The sequence below is a fragment of the Haliotis rubra genome, unplaced genomic scaffold, assembly GCF_003918875.1.
Source record: "Haliotis rubra isolate DU_JTF1 unplaced genomic scaffold, ASM391887v1 Scf599, whole genome shotgun sequence".
NCBI classification, from domain to species: Eukaryota; Metazoa; Mollusca; class Gastropoda; order Lepetellida; family Haliotidae; genus Haliotis; species Haliotis rubra.
Window position 1 is genome coordinate 209,765 of NW_025767300.1, and position 20,977 is coordinate 230,741.

Here is a 20,977-nt window from a genome sequence, read left to right on the forward strand (position 1 = left end):
ACCGTGAATCGCCTCGCGTAGAAAAAGTATTAAATATGTCGAAATAATTGCTGTCAATCGTTTCATACGAATGGAAAGTAAACTAAACAAGTGTGCACACAAGTATCATGATGATAAATGCCAAATAACACAACAGAAATACTTAAAAAGGAATGTAACTTTTGTCCAAGCTGGAAAATGTCAACATGCGGTCGAGACTTCCTCTTTCATGTGCGCATGCGCAAAATCTAAGTTGCGGACTCCTCGTTTTATGATGCAGTGTTAGCGATTTAAAGTTGACGCTTTTACTGTTTCAGTAGCGAGGTATTATGTTTATGTTGCTATTTCCTCGATTAATGTGGGCTTTTCTGCGTTTTTCTGCACAGTGGGAAAGTTTTCTTTGGTAGGCCTGATACAGAAGGGATTTCAGTGAACCTTCATTGACTTTATGTGTCAACCCATTGTGCAGCTGCAGTGGGTGGAAGGGACATGCTGACATGGAGGTAGAAGTCATTATGACCACCAAGACTACCACAGAACATTGCCTCATCATATACAATACAATAGTGGTCCTAATGCTTCTCATGTTGGTTCAAACAAACTGTGACAAGGTTCTCCACATTTTCATCTCAACCAACCAAAACAATTTCAGTCACTTTTGAACAGTCAACTCTGAATGGATTGTTCTTTTCCACTGCAGTGGAGACATGACTCCACTATGATAGTAAAACATTGTATGTTTAAGAGCTGAAGAGGGGTAGGGGTGAAACGGTATACCACAGTATTAGTAGAACCACAGTATTTTACCTTTGGTTCGGTATGCTGTAATGCAGTCTAAAAATTCAGTATTTTCAGTTTTCTTACCATCATTTTGTTAACCTTTTTAGACCTTTTCTAAAATATCTATAAATCTAATCTTTTGTCAAAATCTTGACGGCTGCTATTTCCCCGGAAGAAAGTTCTCATGTACCGAACCGAAGGCCTTGTACTGCAATATATAGTGTACCGTTTCACCCCAACAGAGGAGACTTAACGTATTGGCCATTTTGATTCATTGTCATCATCATCATCATTATCACTGAAATAAACCATGTCTTACTTGTAAACTGTATGCTGTTTTGTGTCTGAAAAAACAAGTGAAGATTTGTCTTTGCTCAAATAAGAACAGACATCAAATTTAGACCTGAATTTTTGACACAAGATAACCTAGCTGGTCATGATTCACAAAGTGGCAGTAGCACTGTGACTGATGCAGCTCCAATAACAGACTCACCAGTCTTAAAGCAACGATCACTTTCTGAAATGGACCCCTGGTGAATCCCATGGGCAGAAAATGTCGAATGAAAATCTATTCGAATGTCAAGACCAGTACAGTTGGACAGTACAAAGACCCACAATACAGCCACAAAAGGACAAACATGAACTGGAATATTATTTTTAATAAAACAGACTATTACACAGAGCAATTGTCTGCAACACAGACCTAGATGAAAGATTGTTTTTCTGAAGTTTGAAACAGATTGAAAACTGTATTCCTTTCATCCATTGAAATAACTGTACAACTGCTGAATGTCCAGACGATCACACTGCCAGTTTACATGGTTTGTCCACACTAAGCGGTACTAACATCAACCAACAACTAGAGTTCCCTCATCAGGGAAGGAATAAATTGGGACCTCCAGGTTCAATGGAGCTGGTCCTTTTCTGATTCTACCAGAGGCGTCATAGTGGGAGCCATGGCAAGGACAGTAGTAGCCACCAAAGTCACCAGCATTGGCTATTGGAACGCAACCTGCAACGGGGAATGTAAACATGATTACATGGTACGATCAAACAGAGACAGAACTGACTTGTGTAAGTCCACATACGTGGCGCTGCTGTGTAACACTGTTAACTATAGTTTGTGGCTGAAGTTTTACAAACATACACCGAACGTTTGCCATCAACTCTTATCTTTGTTCTAATGCTTGGTATTGATACTTTTCTTAAGAGTTTTAAGTACCTAACCTTTAATCTGGTAATACCTTTTCATAAATAGATCATCATTGTTTCATAAAACTGCTATGGCCACATCCAGTGTCATGATGCATTGACTTACTAGTGCAGATCATGTTCAATTCAAGAGTTTGGGCTGTGATTCAACTGGGCTCATAATAAGCATGATAAGGGCAGAAATAATGAAGACACTTGGTCTAAACAAAATCTTAACTTTGCAACATATGCAGTAATTACATCTGTGAGAATATACATTCATTTACAATGTGGCAACCTGAAGAAACTGGATGAATCATTTTCTTACCTAAATGTGTACAAACACCAAGTAAAACAAGCCACTCAGGATTGGTTGCTCTTTCATTGTCATGTTCTGCGTGTCGCAAAGTGCTGAGATCAACGCCTTGTTCAGCTTCTATCTCCTCAGCGGTACGGTGTCTAACAAACAGGGGCTTGCCTCTCCACTTGAAGGTGACATTCTTTCCCTCTGGAATTTCAGCCAGCTTGATCTCGATCTGGGCCAAAGCCAATACATCAGCTGATGCGCTGAGAGTGCTGACGAACTCTGTTACTAAGTTCTTAGCAGCATATGCAGCAGACACACTGCCACCTGGAGGAGAACAACACAGTTACACAACAAGTTGTGGAGAACAATGATGTATGTAACACACACAGAATCCTGTGTCCTTTCAACTCATAACTAGGTGCAAAGAAATGCATTACATGGGACACATACAAATTAACTCTATAACTGACTAGAGTATGTAAATATTCATGAACACAGCAGTCAGCATTATTTCAGCTACATGTATATCAAACTGACCTGTGAATAAGAGAAGTCTAGGTCTGACAAACCACTGGTTAATGAGAAAAGTCTGTGTGACATGCTATCAACAAATGTCACCAGTTGAAACCATCTCATCCAAGTAGTGACCTCTAACAAGCTAAAGAATACTGGAAACCTAACTCGGATCTCTAAGCTATAATACTGACTACAGATAATAAAGGGATTCCAGGTGTCTTCCCTATGGTTACATTGTGCATATCATGACTCCCTTCTTGACCCCCTCCTCAGAGTCAGTGATAATCAGTACAACAGTACACTTTTAGGAAACTTTATGCAGGGATTGGGAAAGGCAGGGGCCATTTTGCACATTAGAATAAAAAATGGCCCATTAAAATTTTGAAGTTTACTATTGATACCAGGGCAGTGGCCCATTCTAAATTCAGAAAATGGCTAATAATCCTGAAAATAGCCCATTGCCAAAGTTCTCTATCCCAATCCCTGTTTATGTCACTCAAGCTTTAGACAAGAACAGACAACACCATATAATTATCAAGCACAATCACTACTTCCAATCATCAGATCTCAAGTACACCCAACTCTGCTAAGCCTGTTACAATTCAGAAAAACAACCCTTGATGGGCTGTCAAATTTTTAATTTACAGTCAGCTGTTTATAAGGAACATGTTTATAACAAATTGACGGATATAATTATAACATTGTTTTGGTCCTGACCACTGGCTGTATACTTTAGTCAAAATGGGTATAACCAACTATGAACTAATATTAGTGGTCCCTTGAGTTCATCATATTTATAGTAGACTGTGTATATTGACTTAAGAAGTAACCATGGTATCACTACTACCTGTAACCACAACAATTACAGGTCATAATATTTTCTTGTTTCTTGTTGTTGAAGAAAATTCTCATTACTGTCTGCCAAAAGACAAATATTTAATTACCTCCAACCATCATGTAAGTAAATGATCGTCGAGCAACAGCTGAGTTCTGTGAGGATTGTTGACTATCCTTAACTCCATCACGACGATAGAAAGAGAAGTCTGGGACAGGGATGTCTGTGTGAGCAAATCTCACCTGATTTGAAGCTGAAATCGAAAATACAGTCATGGATTATCAACTGTTAAAGTATGAGGTGAGGTGAAATGGGATTTAACATCGTACTTGAGAACATTTTGCTCATAGGACAACGTAAATGAATCATTGCATGTGTACGTGTGGCTGCTTGTACTACCTCAGACTTAAGCTGGTTTTATAGTGCTAGCTCACCGAGATACCATGCAGCAGTTAAGCATGAATACCCCACTTAGACCCATTATACTGACTCAGAGCAAACCAGTCCTGCTTTATCAAATAATGCCGAGTGTCAGGCAGGGACCAACAAGTACCATATTTTAACGTCTTTTGGTATGATGGGGCCGGGGATCGAACCCGGACATCAACAAATAGTACTCAAAATACCAGTCAGTCCATAATAACAGTCATTAGGGGCTTATTTCGGCTAGAATGCACTTTACTGGGCGCAGCCCTCGCTGCTCACTGCGGGGCAATAATCACACTATAGGGCTACTGCACTGTTTCAAGCCCTGTCTCACTATATCACGGTAATTGCTCCGTCCCCCTTCACTTGCATCTTTAGAGTCAAACAACCCTTTACGATCCTTCGGGTTAGGAGTTAGGGTTAGGGAACCTTTACGATCCTTAGGGTTTAGGATTAGCACCCTTTCTGATCCTTAGGGTTAGGGTTGGGAGTGGGGTAGGGTTAAGGACCCTTTCCGATTCTTATTTAGGGTTTGACTTTACCTTAGGGCAGTATAATCCTATCATATCCATATCACATCCTATCAAACCATTGTGCTGCGTGCGTGGTTTGATTTCATTTCTTGCGCTTCCACCTCACTTCTGTGCAAATGACCCGTTAAACGAGCACTCATTAACTGTGATGGTGCTCGTGGTCCCGAAGTAGAGCGTCCGCCAATTACGTCACTAATTAATAAAGTCAGTAATCCGGCGAAGCGTGTTTGAGCCCCAGCAGCGCTAATTAATCTAAAAAAGTGTGCCCAGTAAAGTTCAGTACTCCCCTTATTTCAACAGTGACAGCAGTATTTTGGACACTAAAAAAAGATATACTTACGATAACATTAGTCTCACATCATGTAGGGGACAAGCCCACCCCAAACCCTGTTATTTGCCTTATTATAGCGAGGTGACTAAAAATGTAGGCGTTTTGCAGGAACTGTTGCTAAGGAAAGAGTTCGTGCACCTTCCTTGCCAATATGGAAGGTGTTTAGACCTTACTGAAATTCGGATTCATAACAGGATTAGATACATAGTTCAATTCATATGCAAATCATATATATCTGTACTGCTAACTATATAAAGAAAGGCTTTCGAACTGCGTGACGGTTGTAGGTCAAGAAACGTTAAATGATACACGTTTGATTATCTAAGAATACTTTCCTGTTAATTGATTGTACACTTATCTTTGAATTATCCAGCCAGTGTTAAGTATATATCAACCGTAATTTCGCTCTCAGATCATACTTACATGCAAGTCCTGATGTGGCCCGTAAAGCATTTTTCGGGAGCAAGTCTGACATTGAGAAATGTGTGAGCACTGTTTTAGGTTGCTGGACAACATATTTTTCGCCTTTTTGGACAACGCCTGGAACAGATGCTCGTATCGCGTTAGGAACTACCTGCGAAACTGCAGAGAGAACCGCAGATTTAGGGATAGATATCATTTTGGTGGTGACTTTCACCCCTTCCCTAGCAATTTACGAAACTTGTGGTAAAGGACGTTTTACGTCACACATAAATCCTGCTATTTTCCTAACAACTTTTGCGCCGCCATTTACTCGACCTCTGTTGATCTAGCTATTATTTCCTCGGTTTATTTAAATTTCGGGATAAAATTTGTAAACGTGATCGGTAATTAAAAATGGTACAACCATCAAAGTTTGGACACCATGTGCGAAATACCCATTATGTCGGAAAGCGCACGTTAAATCTCCAAATCATCTAAGGTTACGCCTCTAATCGTTGTGCAGTGAGAGGACACTTCACTATGCAATAACGCGTCATTAGAATTATGTCCGCAAATCTGCTGATAACCATTTCCAAAAACGCACGAATGACCGATAACGTGTCATCGTTCCCCGACGGAACGAATAGCTTTCTTCACTTGACAGCTTGGTTATACCTCTGTGTGTCTTAAATGAAACGGATATGAATATATCCAACCATAACATGGTGTTGCATTTGTTTACGCCAAGATTTCCTTATAGCGCGAAACTGTCGTGCATGACCGAAAGTATAACCCAAGAACAAAGCCATGTCACCAGTAGGAAAATACCCGCATACACGTTTGCTCTGAAAGAAACACGACGCCTGCCTCAAAGATGAAATGTATTTGAAACTAGTCTATCGGCAAATACAATATTAATTGCCGTGCGTTGTTCAATATGTCGCAGACTAGTCAAAGGCATATCAAAATACGTCATTTTGAAATCCATTGATATAATTATATACTATTGAATATCACATTATCTATGTTGAGTTCAACTATTGTCAAAGAGGAACAGAAACACATTGATTGGCTGTTGCGACAATGTATTGAATTACCTATTTTGCGCGGTGCATCATGGGAGTCTGGTACTTTCAAAAATGGCGAGCTCAGATAGCGAAAGCTCTTACGAGGTAAACCGTTATTTTCAATACTTCTTGGACAAATGATGTATTCAATCAGTGTTCAAATATGGTCCTGGTGTTATTTCTACATCATATTGTTTGAAATTCGGTATATCATATCCAATTACATGGTAGTCATGTCAATGTTTACGACAAAGTAGTGTGTGGTTTCGATTTCCGCATTGTGTCTTCACAAAGTCAACAAAAGAAGCGTCTTGTGAAACACAGATAGTACCTGTTAATCAGATGACGAATTTAAACTTTGTAGCTTTGTGGGTATTCAGTGGTATTAATCCGATCAAATCAAAGATCAGCTGAAAGTCGATACCGATAACGCTTTACTTATCGAAGATGCCGCTACCGTGTTCCCCTAGTGTTTATACAGGCCAAGCGCATAAACAAGGGGCTTCTCGCGATCATGTGGTATCCATTTCATTAACTACTAGCCACCTGCGCTAAGAGTGTGGTGGTGATCAAACATACATGTCAGAGGTTAGGCTCTACGTAAAGGTCAAGTAAACGCTTCATGGGATACGGAATTGCATTTTTCTCGCTAAAATTACTTTTTAGGATTACGTGAAAGGGAAAGAATTCTGATCGTTATAGTTCACAGCTAATTCACTTTCATGTTGCTTTTAGATATGTTATGCTGCTCCCTTTACGATCCTTAGGGTTTAGGGTTAGGCACCCTTTACGATCCTTAGGGTTAGGGAACCCAAGCAGCGCTAATTAATCTGAAAAAGTGTTCCCGGTAAAGTGCAGTACTCCCTATGTTGTTTTTAATTAATAAAATAACATCAGATTTTATTAATCAAGTGTTTGTAACAATCAGAAGTTTTACCAGGTAATGTATTGTTCATGTTACCTATGATTTATTCTTTACAAAACAAGCAATGTTTCACACGAAGATAAGATCTTGCATTTGGTTACTTCCCTTTTAGACATGTAACAATATATCAATATCGTAAGGAATATAGCTTGCATATGGCGATGATGGTAGCAGACAGCTAAGTAAACTGACTCGCGTTCGATTCCCGAGGCTGAATACACAACCGGCAGTTGTTGAACCTCGTGTATTGTTTTTTAGACCCTGCACACTTTATTGCCCTTATATTTAGTGTGTTTTATGGGTGACAGTTCATAATCTTGGTTTTTGAGAGGGGGGGTACGGGCGGAACTCTTACCAACCAATGTATTATGTAAGTAAAACAGGTGCGTAATACTTTAGTGGAGTTACATAACCATAACATTTGGACAATGCAGAATTTGAGTTCTTCTATCAGATCCATCATGGCTAATATTTAAATGGATTCCTAAGAGGGATTTTTGTTACAGAAGAAATAGAAGAAATTTTGCTACTGTTAATCGCTGATGATGTTGCATTAGTGGATGATTCAGTAGTTGGTTTACAGAAAGTACAGGCAATTTTAAATCCCAACATCAGTGCTCTAGATCTGTGAATGTTCACCATCGGTGAATGTGCCTGCATTCTAGGTTTGCTACTTTTCTTCCTAAATTGTAAAATATATATGTCCCTCTTCTTCAACCCTTGTTTTAATGACAAAACAATATCCAAATACATCGTGAAGATAAATGCACTTTGAAGTTTTGAATTCTGTGAAAAATTCCCTTTTCTGTGATATTGTCCACTGGTTGGGAGGCAAAATTGCCTATTGAAATATATGTGCATTGTAATATATTGTCATTTTTGACGTATTACTAAACCATCATTAGCATAGTTTGGAGTAATTTAGTTTAGTGCAGGGCTCCATATAACTTTTGGGGGTGCGAGTGTACTTACACATCATATTGCAAGTGGAGGTGTACTGAGAATTTTGAAGGAGTACTGACATGTTTTTGGTGATGTGGTTTGTGATGTGGTTTGTCTCGACGATTCACCGATCACTATTTCCAACCATGTATTTGTATTTGAAGACGCGTGAGAAATAACTGAGCGACGTTGTGATGCGACGAAATGTCAGGTCCGACTGGATATAAATAGGAACAGTGTAGTTTTTAGCCAATCGAAAAATAGTGACGCATATCGTTGCATGGCAATGCAAGTGATTCATACTGTCAGCGTTTCCTCATGTGTCAAATCGTGTTTCGCAAAAGAAACTTGACAAGTATTTATCCGAAATAGATTTCCATTTGCACGATACGCAGGGAAATTAAATGTTATACGTACAAAGGTATTTTTTGCCGTACACGATACTCTTGAAATCTTATATTATGTCGTACTTAATTGATTTTGAGGCGTACATTATGCCTGTATGCCCCTTATCTGTAGCCCTGTTTGTGTATGTTTTAATCTAAATCTTGAATTTTTACTGGAGGGATTGATTTTTTAAAACCAACTGTGTTATTGTGATCACAGATATTTTTGTTGTTTGATCAAATCACTAATGATCATTCTGAAACTTCGATGAGGACCATAGAATTGCTGAGAATGTTGTGGAAAATACACAAACAGAACGCTGATGGGAACTTTTAGCCATGTTGCAAAGTGTTATAAAATCATGTCACATGTATGTTGGCCTACAACATTACCTATAATTCAAAATTAGTTTCCTTGTGTACTGGTCAAAATTAAATGACAATTGTTATTTGCCACCAATACCATGTGTTTTGTTAAAATCCAGCAAAAAGCTAGATGTGAAAACACAGCACTTGGAAAAGAGCACTTGTTTGAAATGTAAACAAAGCCAATTTCAGATTTTTCACTGTGTATCATTTTCTCATATTGGGAGAGATCCTTATGCCTACTCATTGCATACACTTGCTCATAAGTTTTAGATCATGCATGGGAAGAGTATCTTAGCAAACATTAGAGAAATAAGATCAGGTGTTTTCCTATGGTTTGGTACATTCAACACAATATATTATAGTTTCAGCAAGCAAATTCACGCTCAGCATTTACAGTACTTCTCACAAGGAAAACAAAAAGAAAATAACAACATGCCGATTTGGAGAATATTTTCGATTTCTTACATGCTGCATTTATGCATATACATTGTCTGAATCAACAAAAGTCTCCCTAATGTCCTGCTTACTCATGTCACCCAACACACCATTTTGTGAAAATCGCTTGCCGATAGCGATGTCATACGTACCTCAGCATTGTTGTACATATTTTGTATTTCCATTGAGGTCAGATTTATGAATGAAAATACACATGACCAATCTATCTTGCTGCTTACATTTTCAGTTATAAGGCTTCTTTCATATTTTTACATGATACTTTTTTTAATAATTTCAGTATTAGTCTGTGTTGCTTTGGGACTAGACAGGAGACCAGTCTAAATTTATTGGCACCAATTACATCATAATCAAGGGAGGGTAACTTTGGCCTGTTTAGCTTTGAAAACAAAGACCTCATATTGGCAAACATTTCAGCACTTATATTGAGCATTCTACTTCAAAGTGAGAAAAATGAGCGTATATTTTCAAGCATTGATGTTAACTGATTCAAAATTCCATGAGTATGAGCACAAGCTTTCAAAGCTATCAAAGTGCCTTACTTTGGGCACAACAAAATCTGAACCCCTAGCCGGAAAATACAGATCCAGTATAGGAAAAGTCGTTAAAAGACTTTGAATTTGACTAATTTGTGACAGTGGCTGCGAAATAAGGATCATGATGCTTATCATATCAAGAGATAGTTGTATCATGACAATCCCTACTTACTTTGAACATCAATATGATGATGTATTGTTTGGTCCACTCCATCAACATGAACAATTTCAGTGTAAAAAGACAGGAAGTTGATTTTGCAGGTGGATCAGATCTTGAATCAGAGGAAGAGGAAGGGTGTTGTAGAGTACTTGGTGAGATGGCGAGGGTTTGGGAAGGAGGAGGACAGCTGGGAACCTCTCAAGAACCTCGCCAACTGTGCCGCTGCCATGGCTGCATATGTGAAGCTTACGGTAGGAGGATTTGTGTGTCATAGAAATACATTCTGTGGAGCTATTTTCAGAAATAGGTCTTGTTTAAGACCTTGGTTTCATTTGTTGGTCTTAACATACATGTATCTGTTGGATAACCCTTTTGTCAAATATATGTCGGTTTTTGCAGTTAAGTAATTCCTGTTATAATCCTATTCACTTTATCATAGTCAATCTTACATCCTTTCCCAGGCACCATCTAAAACTCAGAAGAAGTCTACAAAGTCCAGATCACGGTCAAGGTCACGATCCACCAGCCGAAGTAGAACAACAAAGACAAAGAGCAGTCGCTCACGAACCCCAAGAGCCCGCAGTCGAACTCCTAGATCCCGATCACGGTCATCATCAAGAGGTAGACAAGCAAAACAGCCAGAAACTCCACCACGCCAGTCAAGAAGAACAGAAGTTGTCACAAAATCTTCCACAAACCGAACTCCAGGTAGAGTTGAAAGAACAACAGAAGTTGTAAAGGTGAGTTCCCAGCTGAATGCAGTTGTTTCTTGCAAGTCCTTTTGTGTTCGCGCAAACATAAGGAGAACTTGAACTTATTTCTCAACAAAAAGTGGTCCTGGAATTGTATTATGGAAACTGTTCTTGATCTTACTCCAAAGCCTTGTTTACTTTTACTTTCACTTTTGAGATGTAGCTTCTGGCACAAATCTCATGGGAGTACTGTCATCAGAATTAGTTCAATATCATAAGCCGACATATAGCTTCATTCTGATCAGTATTGAAAGTAGGCGATGTGGTACTGTTGAATGAATAAGTTTATTTGGTTCGCACGTAAGCAGTATCATTTATATTATGTTATGTGGTTAACTATGCATATAAGCACATTGTACAATCTTTAAAACTGTTGCACATGACAAAGTAGTGAAATTAAGTGTTATATTTCTGCAAAAGAAAGAAAAGAAACATCGGTCCAAATGGGAATGGTATCAGGTTATCAGTGTGGCTGTTTTGAAAACTGAAGCTTATATGTGTAGAAGTAAACATAGAAATGCCTCATCTGAATTTTGAGGTGGCTAATTGGAGTTTGGAGCGATAGTAATATGACCTTGAAACAAATTGCCCCAATGCTACCTTAGTGTGGAATCAGAGCCAAGCCATTACCCTGAAGGTTTAACTGGTTAACACCCACTTAACAGTCTTATGTGACTGATAGAAATTGTTGTTTCTAATTAAGCAAATACGAGATGAGTCAAAGCCAACTGAGGTGAAGACGACACGGGTTGTACAATCACGGACAGAGGTGAAGACAGTGGAGGACAAAGTTGACGGGAAGCTTGTAGCTGCCAAGCCACAGGAAGGTACTGGCACCAGCCTGTACACACTATGGCAGACAGCTGACACAGCAGTCCTCATTCTGTTTGTCTGTGTCTCCATCATCGTTCTCAGCTATGTTGTGGAGAACTACTGCAGGTATGTCCACTCACATATTATCAGGGTTTTACCCTCAGAATGGAGGGGGGTGAGGGTTGTCCATAAATAATCATTTGTGATGTTACTTGCAGTCACCATGGGCTTCCTCTGAAGTAATGAAATGGTGTAGTGTACTGTATATTTAGGTAATTACTTGAGTGAATCATTGATCATATGGACAGTGGTTTTGATTGATGGATGAAACAAGTACATTGTACATCCATTAGGGCTGCTCCTGTGTAGTAAGTACTATGAATATACTGGCTACATATGTGTGTCACGAGGACAGATTGGTGACACTGCCCTTGTTGGAGCAGGGCACATAATGCAGTGAAAGCAGCATCTGTAAACATGAAATCACAAATGGTTGATAATATAATGATTCTGAAAATATTACACTAGTCTGGACAGGGTTATAGTTATGGTGAATTTGCTGTTTGGGGGATTTTGTTTTGTTATTCTCACTTAGCGGTATACATCAACCTTGTTGATCAACATATTGTTAGATTGTTAAACATCCTAATGTCTGTGAATGATCTCAGAATTTTAATGTTATGTCAATATACCAAGAATAAAAAGATTTGTGCTCAGCATATTGGTCTCTACATCTCTACAACAAGATGGCGGTCAAATGTGAATATCTAACACGGATATAGCTTAACTAAATTTCTTGGTTTGGAGTTCAAGTTATAGTTCTACACCTGGGTGCTGCATCTGGTACATCATAAAATGGTTTAGGTTCAAGGTCACACTTTTCTGGAGAGGTATTAGTGCATTTATCTTTCACTTGGTATATACCTTCTTCAGAATGGAGGCCTTTTTTTAAGCATTTTGGGAAAACATGGGTGTCTAGTCATAATTAGCTACCATGGTAAGTGTAGTAAATGGTTGAGGATTGTTTCACATATAAGCACAAATTGCTATTGCAGCCCTTCTGCAATGTGGAAGTTTCTGGTTGGTCTGTACACATCTGTAGTTGGAGCTGTTGTTGCTGTGTGGCAGTGTGTGACAGCATCAACGGCAAGGGCTTTGGAGACAGCAGCAAACTTCACCCGCAACAGTTGGAAGAAGGTTACCACCAACTAGACCCAAGAAGGAGCACTCTCAAGCCACGGAGGCCTCTAGTGCAGACACTCGTAGATGTGTGTACCTTAAAGCATTGATAGTGTCTACAGCAGGCAAGGGTGTAGCATCTCCACATTCAATAACACAACACAGGAAATCACGAATGGAATTGTCAAATTGTACATTTTCACTTTTTAATGAAGTCATGAAGTTCATATTGACAGTGATTGCTCTGATACTGCAGTCTCAAATCTAATATCCTCTGATTCTTTTAAGTAGTGTCAGGTTTTAACATTCTAATATTTTTTTTAAAGTAGCTTTTGAACAGGTTGCTTATCATGTAGGAAAAAAAACTGCTCTTCTTTACATATTGTACCAGTTAAGTGTAAGCTCATGTGAGATTTTATAAGATATTCTATATTTTTCCATTCTTAACATTCCCATTGTTTTAATCCTGCACTGACCAAAGAGTTACCTCCCCTAACATGTCAAAACAAGCTTCCATTCATGTCTCTGACTGAAAGTTTCTGTGAAATATTGATATGAAAAAAAAACAGATATTTTTTTTTTTCCCTTTCTAGCATCGGTTTGGATGCAGTGTTGGATATTGAATTTGTACAGTGATGACTCTTTGTATAGGAGGTATGAAATGGATGTTCATTGTTGGCCTGTGTACTGCAAATAGGCTTCTAAAAACTCTTGCATTCTTACTTGATCTAGTCTTAGTTCTTACATTACAGACTTATCACAGTATTGCTGTATTTATGTAGTGTCTGGATTATCAGGTTTAGATTTGTGTGATTTTTGCTTTACAATGTGTTCAAAATCAGAAGTGCTATCTATGTATTTCTTTAAAATAGGCAGCAACAAACAAATGGTAAATCATTGATACAGAATCAGGACGAACCAATCTTGAAATACTGAAGCAAAGATGAGCAGAACGTTGCAGATGATAATCATGATAACTAAAACTGTTGACTAAAGGAAACATTTTCTGAGGAGGGTAATTGTTGTACAGTTACAAGGTTTGGAGATGAAATGTTCCTGAAAATCACTGAATATGTATGCAGACAATATGATCATTTCCACTGAATTATATCTTAGATGTTCACCAACTGTACTTTATGTAGGTAGTAGGTACATTGTAGAAGATATTCCCAGAGTGATCCTCTTCATCTGTGCCGACATCACTGCAGCTATACAGTTCATACCCTGCAGGTTGTGTGCTGCCTGGTGACAATGGTCTTGCTCAGTTTGTCATGTTCAATCATCTTTCATTTCATTCAATCACTATAAGTGAACCTTCCTACCGATTATGTGTTCTTTTATATAAGAGTGCTCTCATGAAATACATTTAGCAATTTTTGAAACTTTTAACTTTACATTGACATGTTTTACATCATTGTATAAAATTATCCTGTATGCTCTTACTGTTAAATGTAATACTTTTGGTCATAATGTTGTCACTGGTTTTAATGTTCAGTTTCATTTCTCATCCAAATCATCTTTATTTTCAATGAATACTGTGCCAAACATTCTGATTTCAATTTCATTGGTTTTAATAGATTTTTAATTCATGTGTTGTGTAAACTGTGTTCAGTAGTATTCAGACAATGCATACAAAGGATATGCAATTACTAGTAGTTCAGGTTATAGCTTGTTACTTCTCCCTACATACTGCCTACTGTTGACAGTGCACATCAGTCTTGGACATTTGATCACAGCCATTTTATAAATGTAAAGAGAATTATGTATGAAAACCCTGTGCAACAAATCAGCAGCCACACATGGTATTACTAATGGGCAGCTAGGAAGTGTTTATCAGCTAATATTGTTAACCATTTTTAGCACTTTTTCACCAAATCTCTGTATGCAGTAAAGTAACGTAGATGTACCTATATATACCAATAAAGGAAAACAACTTTGTAATTTCTTGAGTCTTGTTTCTATTTCTGAATTATACCACTTGTGTTAAATTCAGCGGAGTTGTACTTCTTTAGGACACGTTATTTCACAGATGTTGTGGTGTGCAGCCAAAAACAAGACTAGTTTGTTGTTAAAGGTACTCAAGTTTTCATATATATCCCTTTTATCACTTAATACAGAGATATTTTCCCTGATATGGACCTTTTTTGCCACCCCAATATGGGTAGGATCGGCATGGTCATATCTGGCCCGGGCAAGAAATTGATATCTTGCCCGCTGAGAGGTGGGAAGATATCGATATCTTCACCATAAATTTTGTACATGACGTCACGGAACGTTAATGAATTGAATGACATCACATCAAGAATGACGTCATAGAGATGACGTCATGTTGGATCATTCTTTGATCATGGCCGGGGAAAGGACGCTAGCATCTTTATCACAGCGATTGCTTCAACTGGAAGATTTAGTGGAGAGGGAGGAGGATGGAAATATGGAAATGAAGCAGTATGCTGAAAGTATGAAGAATGATAACACGAAAAGGAAAACTGAATATGACGTAAACATTCTTCACACCTGGCTACAGTTGGAAGGCGAAGATAGGGAGATTGAGATGAAACCCAAACTAAAATCTTGATTTAGGCAGGTATGAATTGATAAAAAGATTATTACAATTCATTTTTCATATCTTGCCCGATATCATCCCGAGACACCCATATCTGACCGAGGCCGCCAAGTGTGCCGCTGAGAACAAGACTTGTTTTGTTGTTAAAGCTACTCAAGTTTTCATATTTAACAGTGAGAAGATATAGCCCTTATATCTCGCCATAATGAATACAAGCTGTACATGGATTTCCGGAAGGGACATTATATCTGTTGCCCACTGCAATAAAGTAAAAAGCTGCACGTTGTTTTACGAGACGCCCGACTCGGCACAGATTAACTGTGACCCAATGAAACCGCTGTTTTCTATCAACTTCCAGTCTTAAGTAAACTTAGGCTCAGTGTTATTCGTTACACTGCTATACTGAGTCTAACAAAACCTCGTGGAAGGTCGCGTCAGCTGATCTTTTCAATGGACCAATCAGAACACAGCTTACCAAATCGCCAAAGTTAAAATTCGCACATACCTTTTGAACTTTTACTTTGATAAAGTTTTGTACCCAAACAATTCCGAATTCCGTATGATCGCTTCCGGGTGATGCACATGCATCACGCCACAAGAGAGAGTAAACAGTTGCTGAAAATAGCGTTTTGTCAGTATTCAAGGATGTCAGCTTTCTGAAATATTAGCTAATGATAGCCATGTCAACAGAAACCCAAAAGTGTCTATTCTGCAGGTCATATATCTGTGTTCTATGCAGGTTTTCATTTGTTATGAGATCAGTGTTGGCGACCAGGGAAGAGAAGTAAATCCATTTTGTAAGTCCCGCCAAACCCTAAATAGTAGCGGTTGTCTGATTGGTTAAATCCGTTCGGCCGTCTCGTGTTTGATTAGACGGTCATAGGTCGCTCAAAGGTTACCTGACGCGACCTTCCACAAGGTTTTGTTAGACTCAGTATAGCAGTGTAACGAATAATACTGAGCCTAAGTTTACTTAGACTGTATCAACTTCCGTTTTGTTTTAATTCTTTGACCAAGGCTGATTATTAATACATGTTGGCAAGAAATATTCATGGTGGCAGTATCACTCGGAGTATGTGGTATTTGCTTCCAATGTTGGGTCTTAAACCATTTGTCCCTGGCTCATAAAACCAGAAATGTAGAGGTACCGGAAGAAAAGCTTTTGCCTTAACTACCTTCAAGGAGTTGCAGATTAGAGGCCCGTTTCACCAAGCTCTTGTAAGCCTAAGATCTCATAACTTTTCTTGTAGCATTCGTACCTTCTATGCTGTCACATAGGAGGTACGAATGCTACGAGGAAAGTTACGAGATCTTAGGCTCATGAGAGCTTTGTGAAATTGGGCCCAGGAATACATGGTGGAAGACCAGAGCCTTGGTGATGAAATTGCTCATTCATTTACAAGGTAAAGATAATATGTAATAATTTCCCAATAGTTTTTCAAAATGGAACGAATGTGTTAAGTATTAGGGCCTGAAATGTTTGTTCCGTTTTATATGTTCCGTTATGAAATGGAGCACTGTGAAATACCATGTTTTCATAAAAAAACATTTCCTCATACACAAGTGAGCATAGGTTTTAGCATATGGTTGCTACGAAAACCAAATGATGTCAAACAAATGGTTCAGTCAATAATAGGAGAGGTTTCTGGCTGGATGCTCCAGGCAAAGTTTTGCCATGCTGTACCTATTGATACAACTGGAGGTAAAATAGCAAAGGGTGGCAGCCATTGGTTTGAGAATTTGACAACTGTGGCAATTACCCATTGACCGGTCAAACCAAAAATGACCATTGCGTCAGCCATGAAAGGTTTGGCTAGGGACAGCAGTACAAAGAGGGGTCTCAGAAGGTATGAGGGGTGTCCCTAAAGTTTCTGGCCTCGCCATGAACGGATCGCACAAACTCAACAAAATCGCCATGTTTCTAGAACAGTATCTTAGCATGTGCTTGACATGCAAAACATGATTTCCACATGCTATAATTTGCTATAGATAGCTGTCAAACAGCATGACCCTATCATATGCTCTCAAAATGGAAAGAACTGAATGCAGGGCTGTAATGAAGTATCTTCATTTACAATTGAATGATGACATGACAAACGTTAGGTGACCAGGGATTTACATGGAGTCCTGTATTTAAGGGTCCCTGGGACTCATACTCTTAATTTTCAGGGTCCTGGACAACAAAATGGGGGTCCCAGACACTTAAATATTATATTTTTCTTATCCTGACTCATGCTTATTGCTTGTCTCCCTTTTCTTCCGAATGCTAGTGGAACACTTGAATCCCCCTTTTGAAGCTCCCTTAAAAAAGCGGACATAAAATCACTCACCAGGTGTTATCTCCCTTCCTAGGGTTTTGGCGGCAAACAGCGCCACCTGTCACCCATGCTCCTCACTCTCTCCTTCTTCGCCCGAGTGGGCGGTTGTGAGAGCGCCTGGGTCCCCTATACGGCATTATATCCTTTTCTAATTTAGGCTGTATTACTAAATTAGTTGTATAAGGCTTTAGGAAGCATTTACCAACAATATGGTTTGAAATAATTTGTCAATTTTGTCTGTTTATTCACGTTTTTACGTGATTGTTCAGATTGTTTACAATTGATGAAATCTTGCATTCATTGCAGGTACAGATTGTCTGATGCTGATCCACACGTACTATGGCCTAATTGCACGGCCTGTGTGCTCTTCAAGCTTTCGCTGTCAGTGTGTTTACACCTGTCCGATTTTGAAATTAACAATTATTTTCATTATTTGTTTAGACAGACGACATTTGTAAGACATTTGTCTAAACCGGCTGAGCCTGCGGAGGACTGTCAGTTGGTGTCTGCGCAGATCCACCGTTCCAGTGTACTACCGGGGTCGTCTGCGGAGGATGTTGCTGTCGTAGACAACAACGCTGGCTCGAGGAAGAGGGGGGCGGTGGGGTAGCCTAATGGTTAAAGCATTGGCTCGTCACGCCGAAGACCCGCGTTCAAATCCCCACATGGGCACAATGTATGAAGCCCATTTCTGGTGTCCCCCGCCGTGATGTTGCTGGAATATTGCTAAAAGCGGCGTAAAACCAAACTCAGTCAGTCAGTCAGTCGAGGAAGAGGTCATCTACATCTGATAACTCCTCATCGCAGTCTAATAAGACTAGGTCATCATCTTCCAAGCGGAAGAAGACAGTTGCAGCTAAGACTTCGTCAAAGTCTCTACATGGGGCAACGCAGAAGACGAGGTCCTTCTCAGCTGAGATCGTCCCTCCTGAGGAAGTAGATGTCTACGATGAGCCTCCCATCCTCATCCCTGAGGTCATGGCTGAGAAGAAGACGAGGGCATCTTCTACCGTGACGTCAGCAGTCATCTCTACGCCAGACGACCTATCGACGCAGACATCGGGTTCCAGAGAGGTGCAGCGTCTCTCAGATGCGTCGTTTCTGCAGCAGCAGTCAACGCAGAACTTCAACCCGGGCACCTTTATGCAGCAGTTCACCCAGCAGATGTTGGACCTGATGGAACAATGGTTCGCGAAGGAGAGGGCTGCGATGAAGACTCCATCAACGACGAACCTGCACGAAGGACATCCTGTCTGCACATCACGTCCCATTGAAGTCAACAACCTGCGCAAATGTACAACCTTGCGCGAAGGTTCCAGCATGTCTACGACGCCTGCGCGAAGATCTGGCAGCCCTACCAACGTGGAGCCTACATCAGATGCCTTGGCAGAACCTTCAAGAACCTTCAAGAAGAAGAAGACACGAATCTTCAAGACGACGCGTTCGCGAACCTTCAAGAACAAGAATACGTTCGCCGAACCTTCAAACGAGAAGACGTTCGCCGAACCTTTAAGGAGAAGACGCTCGCCGAACCTACGCAGATCTTTCTCCATCTCAGATGCTGACAGTCGTCAGGAACCTGCACGCAGGAGATCTTTATCAGAGAATAAGAGGATAAGAGAATCTACACCTTCACGAAGGCACAGAGATTCATCTCAAGATTCTAACCCTCGTCAGAGCTGTTTACCTGCGCGCAGGTGCTCATAAAGGCATTCGCGAACATCTACATATCCACGCAGATCTCCACGAAAGCATTCGCGAACGCATGGATCTCCATGAAGGTCTCCACGCACGTCTACACGCAGGTCTTCACGCACGCAGAGTGGAAGCCTGCGTGAAGGAAGAAGCCTACAAGGAGAAACCGGCGTGAAGGATCACGCACTTGAACAGACTTAGATGTAACGGAAGATCATCCCAAAGAGCCTTCGCAAAAGGAGTAAAATAGACATCCTTCGGAACATCCCACTTCACCCTCAGACCTGGATCTTCGTTGTGAGCCTACGCAAAGGAAGAAATCTTTGCCTGCGCCGAAAGACAGAGGGATACGTCTCAAGGTTTAGAGGGTACTCTTATCTGGATTCATCACTTGCGCACAGATCGTCATGCAGATCTTCAGGCAGGTCGTCAGGCAGATCTAAAGGCTGATCTCCAGAAAAGGATTCAGGATCTTCAAAAAGATATATCTACACCAGAAGATGGTAGCGGGATTAACAGCACACAAACACTCCTCGGCGCTGAGAACCTACACTTTCACGAAGGTTAAAGATGCTTCTTAAGAATCCAGGAGGGACTCATGTCCATATACAGATCATTCACCTGCGTGCAGATCTTCAGGCAGTCACGTCGTCAGCGGTTCAGAGCTAACAACTTGATAGATAATACCGGAGAATTTCAGCCAGCCTTGGTAAGGCTATGAAGTTCCACAGTCAACATATCCCCGACATCCAAGCCAGGGAATTCCCGCTACTTCACATGGAACCCTTCATGAAGGCTCCAGAGATTGATGTGAACTGCAAGATCATCAACGACTCCCGTTGTAGAACTTACACTGAAGTTGCAAGTATCAACTCTACAAAAACCTTTGTGTATTTTACGGCGCTTCATTGAGACCGATGAATACAGTCTACAAGTAACAGCGTTAAGCAAGTATGGAATTTCAGCTGATCATCTGTATAAGATGACGACTGCATTATCTTCAGGGATGAAGGAACAGTCACAGCAGCCAGGGAGACAGTCTACCTACATCGATATTACGCGGCGAAATCCTTCGCGCGTTTACCATTCAGCCCTCTATACACGTGGTCACTCGTGTAACTTCGGGAGGTTACGGACAAGGCCGAGTGCTGATGAAGAAATCAACGACTGCACAAGATTTTACAAGGATCTTTTTCCTGCAACACCGGTGACGTCACATCGCGGGAATCTGAAAGGAATCAAAATGTTGCATTTTGATTGGTCCATGAGAGACAACACCCTGCGCAGAAGTCGGACATCGCTCACATGTCAGGAAGTTGTCTACAGATTGTAAACAACATTTCAACGTGGCAGTAGGGCTCCATTTACAGTCCAGTTAGCAGGGTACAGGGTGATTTGACTGTCTTCACGGGATTTAGAGACCTTCCCTGTCAGCAGATTGAAGACTGTTAATCCAGCGAATTGCAGCAACATACGTTTGACGAATTTTGTTCGCGGCAGCCAGTCTACTATATATAGA

At 40.1% G+C, this 20,977-nt stretch overlaps 2 protein-coding genes across 2 annotated transcripts; one reads left to right on the plus strand and one right to left on the minus strand.

Annotated features, from left to right (window-relative positions):
- Window positions 1-1,403: 1,403 nt before the first annotated feature.
- On the minus strand, window positions 1,404-5,587 carry LOC124255225 (cytochrome b-c1 complex subunit Rieske, mitochondrial-like). The gene is made up of 4 exons (XM_046689069.1): window positions 5,322-5,587; window positions 3,718-3,861; window positions 2,279-2,581; window positions 1,404-1,771 (listed from the first exon to the last, which is right to left on the minus strand). Exons 1-4 carry the CDS (start codon window positions 5,515-5,517, stop codon window positions 1,608-1,610), a joined length of 807 nt encoding a protein of 268 aa, XP_046545025.1. The 5' UTR covers window positions 5,518-5,587; the 3' UTR covers window positions 1,404-1,607.
- A 739-nt stretch (window positions 5,588-6,326) lies between these two features.
- On the plus strand, window positions 6,327-14,823 carry LOC124255226 (chromo domain-containing protein cec-3-like). Its single transcript, XM_046689070.1, has 5 exons — window positions 6,327-6,472; window positions 10,240-10,389; window positions 10,600-10,878; window positions 11,594-11,829; window positions 12,759-14,823. The coding sequence occupies exons 1-5, from the start codon at window positions 6,440-6,442 to the stop codon at window positions 12,913-12,915; spliced, it is 855 nt and encodes a 284-aa protein (XP_046545026.1). The 5' UTR covers window positions 6,327-6,439; the 3' UTR covers window positions 12,916-14,823.
- Window positions 14,824-20,977: the final 6,154 nt, after the last annotated feature.